The 13494-nt window shown below is 38.6% G+C and overlaps 1 protein-coding gene across 1 annotated transcript in view; it reads right to left on the reverse strand.

The window, feature by feature from the left end:
* Nucleotides 1-13494, reverse strand: part of COG5 (component of oligomeric golgi complex 5) — a 200042-nt gene that overhangs the window by 106057 nt on the left and 80491 nt on the right. The window contains 1 exon segment of the mRNA XM_086609866.1: nucleotides 9938-10068. Within this exon segment, the coding sequence (XP_086465992.1) occupies nucleotides 9938-10068 (131 nt within the window).

Below are 13494 nucleotides of genomic sequence, written 5' to 3' on the forward strand. Positions count from 1 at the left end.
AGAAACTACCACAAGTTGACTTGCTACTTCTGCCTCACTTTGCTTCTTTTTTCTTTTGCTTTTTTCTTTTTTGCTTTCTGTACCATCCTAATTTCTATATACAACACGTTTGAAAGATCAAGTATCTTAAATGTTGGAGTTATACCAAATGAAAAGAGCCCAAATACTGAACAGTCAGTCCCATGCTATCAATTGCACCTGGATTCACGAGGCCTCAGGAAACAGGCACTTAGATTCCTAATGGTTTGTTAACAAGGCCTCCATATTTTCTGCCTACATCAGTTTTGGAGTTACATATCCATTAATCTCAAACAAAGAAGTATCTTTTACATCTTTGTGTTGGGTTTGTGTGGTGGGGTTTTGGTAGGGAGGGGCTACAGGGTTGGCCCTTGTGAGATGCTGCTAGAAGCTTCCCCGGCTCCAAGTTGGACCCGCCTCTGACCACGGCTGAGGTGATGAGCACCTCTGTGAATAACACAATTAAGAAGGAAAAAAAAAGTCCTGTGCCATGCAGGACCTGCAGCAGACAGAGGGGGAAGACACGGTGGCTGGGGCAGGATGGTGGCCACGGCAGTACGGCTTGGAGCGCTCCAGAGCTCCCTGCTCCCGCTGCGTCTGCTGGGCAGTGCTAGTCCTGTCAGGGCTGCCGGAGTTCCTACAGACAGTTGGGCCCAGTGTGGCTGCAGCAGGGAGAGGAGTGAGACGTGAGAGAAACATCTACACAGACACCAGGTCAGTGGAGGTGGAGGGGAAGGAGGTGTGCCGGAGCTGGGATTGCCTTGCAGCCCGTGGGGAGACGGCAGCGGCCCCCCTGCCGTCCATGAGAGAAACGGTGGAGCAGCCTGTGAAGACCTGTGACTGTGGAAGACGTCACATCACAGCAGGAGCCTGCGCCCGAAGACTCCATGGAAAGCCAGTGTTGGAGTGGTCTGTTGGGGAAGGGCTGCACTGTGCGGGAGGGACCCACGCTGAAGCAGTTTATGAAGAACTGCAGCCTGTGGGAAGGACTCAAGTTGGAGAAGTTTGTGGAGAACTGTCTGTCATGGGAAGGGACCCCACGCTGGAGCAGGGGAGAGTCTCAGGAGCCCTCCCCCTAAGGAGGAAGGAGCAGCAGAAGCAACGCATGACGAACTGACCACAACCCCCATTCTGTGTCCCTCTGTGCCACGGGCAGGGAGGAGGTAAAGAAATCGGGAGCAAAACTAAGCCCAGGAAGAAGGGAGGGAGTCGGGGAAAGTGTTTTAAGATCATAGAATCATAGAATGGTTTGGGCTGGAAGGGATCTCAAAGATCATCTAGTTCCAAGCCCCCTGCCATGGGCAGGGACACCCTTCACTACACCAGGTTGCTCAAAGCCTCATCCAACCTGGCCTTGAACAGTTCCAGGGACGGGGCATCTACAACTTCTCTGGGCAACCTGTTCCAGTGCCTCACCACCCTCAAGAGTGAAGAACAAATTAAACTGATTTTTTCCCATGTCAGTCTCTTTTGCTCATGATCACAACTGGTGAGCGACCCCTCCCTGGCCCTGTCTCAACCCTCGAGCCTTTTGTTATATTCTCTCCTCCCCACCCCCCCATAGGTGGGAGGAGTGAACAAGAGGTTGTGTGGTGCTTAGTTACTGGATGGGCTAAACCATGACAATCTTTTTAATGTTTTTACACTCAAAGTTTATCTTTTCTTAACATGACCTGTTAAGAAAGAGATGTCAAACACCTAATGAAACAAGTACTACTCAGCTGGCGTGTTTCCTTGCTTGTTATTGGATTATCGTCTTTTGCCACAGTCAACTATACAACACACTACATATTCCACCAAAGTTTTGATCATCTTTTCTGTCTGGCTACATGAAGTTCTTTCTTGTGTTGTACAAATGGTTCTAACGAGAGAATATACCTATACAGTGTAACTCAGTGAGATGATGCAATGAGATGATCTACAAGACAGGTGGTTTTGCTGTTGTAAAACATTTAAAGAGGCATTAAGACACAGGAAAAATTAATAGTTTATCTTTTCCTATGAACTTGGAAGTACTTTTTGCAACTGCATAATAAAACACAGAGCTAACACCTAAAGAATTATGCAGAGAAACATCTTTAATTTTATTATTGTTATTGTTGCTGTTGGTGTTATTACTACTACTACTAAAAACATTTTAATATGTGTTATGTCAATATTCCACCTTTCTTTTTTTATGCACGTTTTTAGCCTTTACATGCAGAGGTTGCAAGCTGCAAAATAAAAGTGAACTATATTGAAGCCAGACATTCATTTCAGCTATTCCAAGATTCAAAACATTCTATCATCTGTTCCTATGGAAACTGAAAGGATATTCTAGGTTATATCAGTATCAGCCGATTATGTTGCAGAGAAATCTGTGGTTTATTTTAATCCATAGTTCAGAGGTATAAATTCATGCTTGGTGATTTTGAATTACTGAAGCACAGTTAACACTTCAGTTCCATTAGATCATACTTTAAGATAAAATGAACTCTTTTTAGACCAGAATAGTAAGGGGAAAATTTCATGAGGTTTGGTTAATCCCCATGAAGCTTACCATTCAGATGCAGGTTATAACTAACACATACTTGGAAGATGTTTTTTGGTTGTTAGATGAGCCACACATTGCTATATTACATCTTTACAGAATAGTTTAAGGAAGAAATAATTTAGAGTTATCGAAAATTCTTTCAGTACTGTCATGCACCAGATGGTCAGATAAAGGAATCTGATTTAGCAAGTTAACAAGATCATGAAAACCATAACCATAGTATTGAAGACAAAAAATAAACTTGAAAAGACAAAAACAGTATGAGCTAGTAGGATTTTGATTAAACAGACTCAAATGCTGTTGTGATCTTTTACAAGCAAAGCCAATATGACAGCTATAACATGTTGAAATAAGTCTTCTCTGTCTACATTAGAATTACAAAAAGCAGTAAAAGGGGTGGCTAACGTGAGTTTAAATAAAAAGCTTTGGATCTCATTGTCTGTCTTCACTAAGCAAAACGAGGTGATTCAAAGTTAACTATAGCTACCACCCTCACCTTATGCCAAAAGTATCAAACAGGTTCAAATTTTCCTTTTTACAGATAATACTTGAGTCTTACTCTAAATTCAAGTAATTGACTTCAAACTGAATAATCAAAAATCCCTTCCATTTCTATATCATATTGTAGTCAATCACTTTATTATGAAATAGCTGTCTCAGTCTAGCCTCCATCAGGATCTCCTCCAGGGAATCAAGATTGTGGAATAATAAGGAAACATAACATCTACTGCCTAAAGTGTACTACAGTGGTTAAATTTTTAACAGCAATGAGGCTAAATTCCAACTTCTAGTTTTCGAAGTAGAAATAAATGTAAGAACAAAAAAAAAAGAAAAGAAGGAAAAAGCAAAGACGACTCTTTGATTTATAAAAAAAAGGATACTCAGGGTAGCATTTTTTCAGACTTTTTATGAGGGTAACCTACCGTGTATATGGATAAAAAGATGACTGGTTGTGTACCAAATCGGAGGGGTTCTTTTCTCATATTTTTCTACTTTATTTGCTATTATAATCATCATTTTGTAATTATGCATACATACGCAGATGTGCATATCTACATAAAGGCAAGCAATTCCAAGACACTCTGAAGTACGTAAGGGTATTTAAAAGGTATGACAAAATACGACAGCTAATATGTAAAAGCAACGAAGGGCAGGCAAAAGCATCTGGAGGTTAAAGTTTTTCAACTAGAGCAGTACAGCAGTGTGAGCAATGTAACACATCCTAAACCAAATGAACTACAGATAAACATTGAGAGGCCCACTACACAACTGAGAGACACACAAAGTGACGTTCTCCAACGACACTAGACTTTGTTCTACAGTCAAGCATGTCTCCACGGAGCCAACACTTTAGACAGCATATTCATACACTTACACAGCCCGTTTTAGTACACAGCATTCAAATCTGAAGATTACACTCAACTAGCAAAAACTAGCAAGCATGCTTTCATTTAAATCAAAGTGGTAAAATATCATAAACTGATCTAGAAAAAAGGATGTTTCAGTGAAACATATACCCTCGATAAAGTATGCAAGATCGAAAATAAGAAACTCCAGATGACACGACCTTGTCCAGACAGTAGTCCTGCACGAGCCATCCCTGCCTTTGCCAGTAATAATCAGAAGTAACTCCAGAATGCAACATTATCATATTTTTGCAAGTTTCACCCAAAAAGTGAAAAACTGAGCCTAATGCCAGCCATTCTTAATATCTGAATATCTCAAACACCTCCAAGTGCAATTGTACAACTGGAAAATGCTGCCACAGGATAATAAAGAGCATATATTATTTAAGATCCTTGACATTAGATTAAACACTGCCCCATGAAGGAATTAAGATTAATTTCACCAATCTTGCCATAACACTGCAATTTGTAATACATAAGCATTCAGCTCAGAGGACCATGAAATGAAATAAATTATGCAACTTCTTGATGATCATGTCTGGAAAAATGGTCAATTATGTGCACACTTTCCCCTCCAATCCCTTGGGGATAACAAAGACGACCTATTGTTAGAGATCCTTGACATGAGATCAAATGCTCGTTTCTGAAAGATTTCAGATTAATTTCACCAATTTTGCCATAACACTGCAAGATGTACTACACAAGCACCAAGCTTAGGGAATCCTGAACTGAGATAAATTGAGCAACTTCCTGATAATCACCTCCAGGCAACTGGTTAATTATGCAGATGCTTCATCTTCCCATCACTTTTCTCAGGCACTAAATAGCATTAGTCAAGAACAATTATGCATATACATCTAGCTAATAATTTTTTAACATGAAAAAAAAATGCTGTACTTGTCCCAGAGACAACAACTTAGAGAAAATGTTCCGTATGAAAAAGAAGGCAAAGCGGAACGATTCACAAAACAAACTCTACTCAGTGACTTACAATATAAAAATTCAAAATGCCCTCAAATATGCTCAAAGTGACAATCATATAAAGATGTTACAGTGAAATTTATTCAGACTTTTTTTTTCAGATTGTATTGTTTACATATTTATCCTGTGTATATAAATCCAGCATTTGAACATCTTGCAGAAATAGAGTTTAGGATTTATTTCTGTTGGGCTTTTTTCCTTCTTCTATGAGGCTATAAACAGTATAAGCCCTTCATTTTGAAAAAAGAAATAAAATCTATGTATTTAAAAAAAAACCACAGACACAATTTAACGTTCATTTGGGTTAACAGTTATGAAGCTTACACTTATTTTTTGCTTTCTCTAACACGATCAGGAAATTTCACTACGTGATCACCAGAACAATTTCAGTGAATTATCAGTGAATTTAACTCCCTCCAGACACATGCTAGGTAGGAAAATAAATTTGTCCACACCTTAAATAAGGGAAACTAGGCAACAAATATCACATAATTTATCCAAAACCTTCCTTAAAAAAAACAGTCAGACATCTACAGATCACTCCGTGAGACAAAGAAAGAAAATTTTTCCTATTTGTGGACAAAGATACAGAATATTTCTGTAAGACCAGAGGACAAACTGTATTATAGGTGCAAACCCAAGGAAATCTGAGTTCTACTCTCATCTCCACACCATGTCCTGTTGGACCGAAGTGGATATTTTATATTTTAATCAATCTTTAATGATATCATAGTCCTCACCATTAGCCTAACTAATTACTAAAGTTTGTATTAGTAAAGTTAAAAGCCAGAACACAGGTTCCTAACCCATTTCACACATAGGAGCATGTACATGCAAAAATCCACCCTTCTTGAGCAGAGGAGACCCATAACAGATGTTAAAGCAGTGAACTTAGCTCAGAACTAGGGCTACCTCTTCAGAGGAGTAAAGATGGAGGAGGTGGAAATGTACCTCTTTTCTGCACACACATGACCTGGCTCCTAATGCTACCAACCTTATCAGTATCTGATGGAACTAAGTTTGGGCATCCCTGGCTGTAGGAGGAAAGTCCTACACGAAGCATGACAATATATAGCAGAAAGGGTTTGAAGTGTGAGTTAAGTTGCAGAGAGTTTTCTTCTTTGTACATATAGCAGCAACAACACCGCGTCTGGCAAAACTGTTCTACATGGAATAGAGCTACGATAATCTTAGCAAATTTCCCTGGTTCCATGTAATTTCTTAATATTCAGATCTGCTTTACACAACATACTGCTGTTGAATAAAGGGGTGAAGTGGTGTCAAGAGCAAATCTAGATTCCTCTGCCTAGGATTCATCCTGTGAGCAAAAGAAATGCTGGGGATGCTGCAGGCAGTTGCAAGATGAATATATATCTCTTTTTTTCTTTTTAAAGTAGAAAACATTGCTGTCTCTACTTTTAGACTGGTGATTTTAATAAAGTTCTTGATATATCTCTGTTAAAGCAGCCTCTCCTGCTTTCTGTACTATCTGCCATTAACCTGCCTACAGCGTGATGGAAGCTACCAACAAGTTTAGGACTGAACAGTAACAATGGAGTTTGAATCCGTTTTCTCAATACTGTTCTGTGGGTCACAAAAGAGCATCAATCTGTGCTATGTACACTAGGAGTGCGTGAGAAAGCATATACAACAATAAAAAACCTGCCCACAGCCACTGGTACCCCTGCTTGATCGGGTTTGCTATTATTTGTATTACATTGGTCAACAAGAGCAAAGAGGGCTTACTCAGATTAGGAAGACAGTGTGGTTGCTAGGCCTAGGAAAGCCTGTTGAGTCTAGACATGCTGACAGACACTTCTAGTTTATAGTTATAACTCTCTCTATATATGTATACACACTCTATATACCATATATAGTTATATAGTTATAGCAGCTTTAAAGATACCACCATGAACATGAGTGGAAGCCTTCACTTCTGAAGCAGCCAATGGCTAATGCCACACTTCCAAAGGAAGAGGGAAATCATCCAAATGTTGAAAGGGGCATGTCCTGGTTTTGACTGGAACAGAGTTAGTTTTTTGTTTTAGTAGCTAGAAGAACTCTGTGGTTTGGATTTAGTCTCGGATTTGCTATGAGAAGAATGCTGATAGCACACTGATGTTTACAGCTGCTACTGAGACAGCAAGGACCTTTCAGCTTCTCATGTTTTGCCAGCATGCAGGAGCAAAACAGAGTGGGGGAAGCATAGCCAAGACAAAGGGTCCACAACTCCCCTTATGATTTGAACTTAGACCTAGGATCAAGGGCCAAATTGGCCAATGGAATATTCCATATCATGCAGCGTCATGCCCAGTATATAGATGACAGTTGACTGGGAAGAACTTCTGGCTCTTCTGAGGTCTCTCTCAGACTCTGGGTCTCTTGGAGTGCTCTCTCTCTCTCACTTTCTTTTCAGACCTCTCTCTCATGCAAGATTGTGGTGTTGGCACTTATCTGTTTCGGAATCATTTGCTGGGATGGGACGGGTGTTGGTCACCGAGTGGTGAGCAATTATATTGTGCATCACTTGCTTATATATTATAATAGATGTATATTCACATACTATTATTATTTTATCATTATTACTTTGAATTTTATATTATTGTTATTATTAAATTGTACTTATCTCAACCCACGAGCCTCCTTCCCTTTTCCCCTTTAATTCTCTTCCCCATTCCCTGGGAATGTAAGAGGGTGAACGAGCAGCTGTGTGGCGTTTAGTTGCTAGCTGGGCTAAACCACAACAGGGCAGTTTAAATTTTTAAGCTTTGTTATTTTTCCTCACAGTAACTTCTAGAAGCATCTCTGGAAAAAAAAAAAAAAAAAGCTGAATTCTAGAGAAGACATTCACCAAATTCTAATGACTTCTGCTTAAAAGGAGATTTTTTTTTTTTTTTAATATATTTCCACTTCCTGCGTCTCTTCCAGGCGGACACTGAAATACTCTAAAACGGAGACGTAAAACTAACTTTCTTCTTAAGGCATTGCTGAAAAGTGCAACTTGAAATACAGCTCGCTGTTATGTAGGCAACTGTTCTCATGTACTATTTACAAAGCAGATTAAAACAAAGGTGAAAACTAAAATTGCAATTGCAAATATGAATATCAAATAACTGAAAAACCACCTGGACAAATACAGATGCGCTATTCTCAAAGGTACAGACTTGGCTACCAGATGAGATACTAGCAGGAAGACAGCCCATCTGAGGAATTCTATGGTACAAAATGCAGAAGAAAAGATGAAGATCCCAAGCCCTTTTATGGGAAATCTCGGGGCTTATATAAGTGTAAGGTATAAGTGTAAATCAGCTTGTCAATAAAACACTTAGCTACAATAATAAGAATAAAAGACATACTATCTGCTAGTCATATTTCAAATTCTACATTTCTTGGGCAACGCCTGCTTGCATATTTTCTAAAGCACACTATTTTTCCAACATTAAATCTGCAAATCATATGCAACAACAAACCTGTGAAGCATACCCCAACACCTCTTCATGAAAACATCCCCTCTTCTGATATGACTAAGCACTAATAATGTTCTTCCAAACAATCTTCCATTTGCTGGAAACAGGCCCCTGGCTAAAGCACAACACGCATATGCTTTAATAATCTCTTGATTACCTGGATACAGCCTGGAACACCTAATAAATCTGTCTATTTTTCAAGTGGAGTGGGATTGATTTCCCCAGGGTTTCTTTGTCAGTTCCGTTTTAGTACTTAATATGAAGAGAAAATTATCAGAGAAGGTCAAATCTGACATGAAAAACTAGAAGGAGTACACACTGATGAAGACTTTTGCTACACTTAAAACAAATGTCCACTTGCTTTTTCTTAGGCCTTATCTTCGTTCAGTCTTTATTTAGCATCGCATATGCATCACAGCTTGTAACAAGCCCAACCACAGCTTGGCAACATGCTCAAATAGCCAGGAGTTTCAACATTTGAATAGTAACTAAGCAAAAACTGGGATGTATTTTCCTACCATTTTCCTATCAGTAAATAGCCAAAGGTATTTAACACAATCATGACTTCTTATTGCAGAAAATTATTTGAAATGAGAGGTCTAAGTAAAAGTTTGAGACATACTGATGATTTTAATCTTCAATTATCTAACCAAGCCAATTTAATGAGATCTTCCATTCTGTATATGTTCTATTTTCCTGTCAACCTTCAATAGTATAAATGAATGCTACATTGACTTAGAGGTGAGTTTAACCATTGGCAACAAACAGCATAAAAATGTCGTGTTCTAATCCTCTTTGTTCTCTAATTTAAAACCTAAATTTGACAGGAACTTGTACTAGATTTTTCCTCTTGCTGTAGTAATAGGGATTTAAAATACTTTTTTTTTAAAAAAAAAGAATATTAAAAAGTATAGACAAAAAACCATGAATTCTTAAACAGCACTAATGATCCTACAAATAGTTAAATAATAGACGTAGACAGGTTATTAAAAATGTATATAATTACATTTAGTATAGATGAATGCAATCATGCATATTCATTTTGATATTGCCTACAGTGAATATTTACCTCAAAGTTTAAAATGCCCTTTAAAGTTCTAATGGAAAATCTTTCAAATTGTTTCAATATATTACTGCACAGATAAAATGTGAAAATCTTCTCACAGTTTTAAGAAACTGCATTTCTCAGATATATCTATAAACCTTTGCAATATTGGCAATGTAGTATTCTGTGCTTAATGCAAAGTTGTATCAATCATCACGCTTTCAATCACAGTGTTGAAACTCTGTATCATCACCTACTTTCTCCCAAATTTCAGGATCAGATCCTGCAAAATTTTATTCTTGCAAATATTGTACAAGGCCAGTTTTGCCAGTTTGTTTGGGTATTCTCATGTGTGAGAATTTCTCATGTAAGACTTTTTTCATGTTTAATCTCCATTAGACAATGCTATGCAAAACAAAGGAAATCAAGCTCAGAGCACTTTTACACGTCACTTCTGCAAGAAAATAAAGAAGAAAGTGTATTTTACCTGAGTCTCCACACCTTGCTCAAGCAACCTTTTAGCCTGATTTTCCACCTCAAGCCGAGCTCTTGCAATAAAAAGCAGGTCATTTTCAATTACTTCTATTCCAGAGAGATCTATCCCTTGAGAAAGGTAATCTATAAAAGCAACAAAACATTGATAAGCATGACATAAGATAATGGAACGTTTAAAACATACTAAAACATTTAGAAGTTACAGTTAGTTCCAAGGGACATTTTTGCATACAACACTTGGCAATAGAGTATGTCAAGGTTATTATACCAGAAAAACTGAAAATCAAAAGATTATCACTCAAGAAAACCTGGATATTGAATACATTGAATTTACTTCACTGCGCTTCTCTATACCCAAACGCTGCCAAAGAGGTGCACAGCATAAATTCTAAGAACTCCAGAATCTCAGTGACAGGGCAGGAAGGGGCAAGAAGTCATCTCCTCCTCCCAAAGGATTAACTAGTTTATTAAACCTCTCTAACCAGATGTTGGAATAAGCATAATTTCACACAGAATCACAGAATGTTAGGGATTGGAAGGGACCTCAAAGGATCACCTAGTCCAATTGCCCTGCCGGAGCAGGACCACCTAGATCAGATCACACAAGAACGCGTCCAGGCGAGTTTTGAACATCTCCAGAGGAGACTCCACAACCTCTCTGGGCAGCCTGTTCCAGTGTTCTGTTACCCTTACTGTGAAGATTTGCTCTAAGATCTGAAATTCCAGATGTATTATATGTTAATGGATTTAAATTATACTTCATATATTTAAATTGCACTTCTAAACATTTCGGATCAAACGCAGAAGAATGGCAAGAAAAGAAAACAAATGTTTTTTTCATTTCTAAGTACAGAAACATCACAAAATTTATTATCATCATGGAAATCGCCACCAGCAGGGCATCTACAGGGCTGGACTGGCGACTGCAGCAAGAAAATCTATTCAAACTCAGTTTTTGTCACTGGCTATGTAGATTTGGCCAAATCACTTCATTTTTCACTAACAGCCACTTAGTAATGAGAGCACTGCAGCAAGCAGAAAACCCAACAATTCATCTCTCTTTATCAAAAGAATTATGAATCTGTGACATCTTTTCTCCCAGCCACATTCTCTTTTAAAGGGGGCGACATGATAATGTCTGCTCTTTGGACTATTTAGGCTTTTCACATGGGACAATTTTAGATATAAAAAACAACACAGGGAGTAAAAATGAATTTTTCACACTCCCTGAGGTTCCTGATTTCTACATTCCCTCCTGTTGGCTCTCTGCCTGATCTCACACTCCTGACCCAACTTAACTAGTGACCTGTCTTTGAAAGAAGGGCTGGAGGATGCTTCCAGATGTCTTTAACTTGTTAGTGACACTTGGGATGCAGGAAATATTTATTCAACTTCCTTCAGGGTAATGAAGACCTACAACTTAGATTGGGCTAGAACTCAAGTCATTCAAATATTATGCAATTATGTCTATAATTATTGCACATTTTTGCAAATCAAATTGACTATGGCCACGGCTCTGAAATCCATGCTCCTGGAATATGGAAAGCACAACCTGAGAACACCTACTGATTTAGGCTCCTCCAAGAACAGACACACCTCTCCACTTAAAACTCTGAATTACAACATATATTAGGTGGTAACTGGATGATTTAATTTATAAAATGAACACTTCTGAGCATGTCTGTGTGCCTTAGATTAAATTCACTGAGAAATGTAAAAGCAGTCTAGGCAGGTACCCAGTGAACCTAAAGAATCTGCAAAGTCAAACAATACTTTTTTTTTTTTTTCCTCCTTTTTTACCTTTCTAGATTTAAATGGTCCCAATACCCTATGTCAAGGTAGCCTACATCTTTACACTCATGCTTATCTCCAAGATAACACAGGACTACTCTCGTTTACACATTTTTCAGCATTATTCTCAACCAAGCAGGTCTTCCACTGCTTCTTTTGAAAGAACCAATTAAACCAAGAAAATAATGGCCAAGGCATTTCACCCAGTGTCAGACACTTCCTTCGTCAATGTTCCACTATTACCACTCATAACCAGCCCACTATGACTTCCTAATAAAGTTATCTTCCTTTTATGTCCTCCCAGTAAGTTTATTAATGCACAGACTTAAATTCCAACTAAGCTATCTGAATTCTTAAATCTTTGCCAAATAACCTTTCACTTTAGTAGCCAATTATTTTTGTTTATTCACAATAAACTAATCTGAGCCTTAGATTAATTTTAGCAACCACATGTTCACAGCTGAACACAAAATTCCAAGTGAGTCACTTCACAGCTATGGAGAGAAGATCCCTGTACCTGCTGCACATGAAAAACACCGCATAAGAAATCGAAACAAAAAGTTTGGAGAAGTGCTGCATAAAGCTTAGTAAGGCATAAAGGGACATCAACTCTCCTAACAGTACAGTATGTCAAATAGCTTTTAGTCTACCAAGAACAGGCCTGCAAATGCATTTGTTTAAAAATGGATGAAAGAAGTCAAAGGACAGCCGAGCAGCTGGACAGCACACCTCACGCTGCACAGGCTATTAACGAAGCCCTGTATGCAGGTGAGCTTACAAAGTTGCTTTTGCCAGAGGCTGCAGCAGCCGCACTTACCCGTTACTTTTCTGCAACTTTTTACTGCGACTAAGCTGCACATCTGCAGGTGGTCTTGCACATGAACCTATTAAAACTGCTATTAAACTCCCACCAACTTCAACTACTAACTTCAACGAGCAAGTGTCTGGAATGTGAAGACTAGTTTTCTGACCCCTTCCTCTCAGCTGCACAGGAAAAAAAAAAAAAGTGCAAAGAACTACCCACAGATTAAGTTTACTGCCATAGTCAACTCAAAAGTAGTTTCTTGGCAACATGAGATTAAAAAAGGTGCAAATATCACCAAAGACTTACGTAGCCCACAAATACAAGATCTGCTGTGGAGTTCATTTATGCCATAAAATCATATTGCACAACCTCAGGCTCCTTAAACAAAATAAAATTAAAACACGGTTCTGTTCTCCTAAATCCACCGAAAAATCTGAGGAAGAAAACTTAAAAGGAACTTAAACAGGGACTGTTTCTCCCTGCTGTATTTTATCTCAAAATCTAAATCAAATCACTTCAAGCGCTAAAAATCTAATCCTGATGGTTTTAAGAAAGGAACAGAAAGACCATGCTGCTTTGTCTTCTCCAAATACCTCCATCTGTGCCTCAGACTGGCAGCCATCTCCTGCTAAACCACCAAAATCTGCAGCTTCATTCCAAATTCCCTGAAATCCTAACAAAATGCTTTAGGACAATGGATTTCAGCAGGACTTCAAAACAGAGGGCCTTTCTGTGGGTTCAGTGGCTAGACGTCCTGCTATGGATGCTCTCAGCTGCTATTCTAACCAGTAGGGAAGCCCTAGCAATCATATTATTCTGTTTTCAAAAGAAAAGCAGTGTTCCTAAGGAGAGCAGGTCTACGGCAGAAACACCTGCAAGTGTTTTCCTGCCATTCGTATGTGAGAGCAGAAGCTGCAGCACAGGCAGGATATGTGCCTTTTGATAGTTTTTAT

The sequence above is a fragment of the Tauraco erythrolophus genome, chromosome 4 (genome assembly GCF_009769465.1).
Source record: "Tauraco erythrolophus isolate bTauEry1 chromosome 4, bTauEry1.pri, whole genome shotgun sequence".
NCBI lineage: Eukaryota > Metazoa > Chordata > Aves > Musophagiformes > Musophagidae > Tauraco > Tauraco erythrolophus.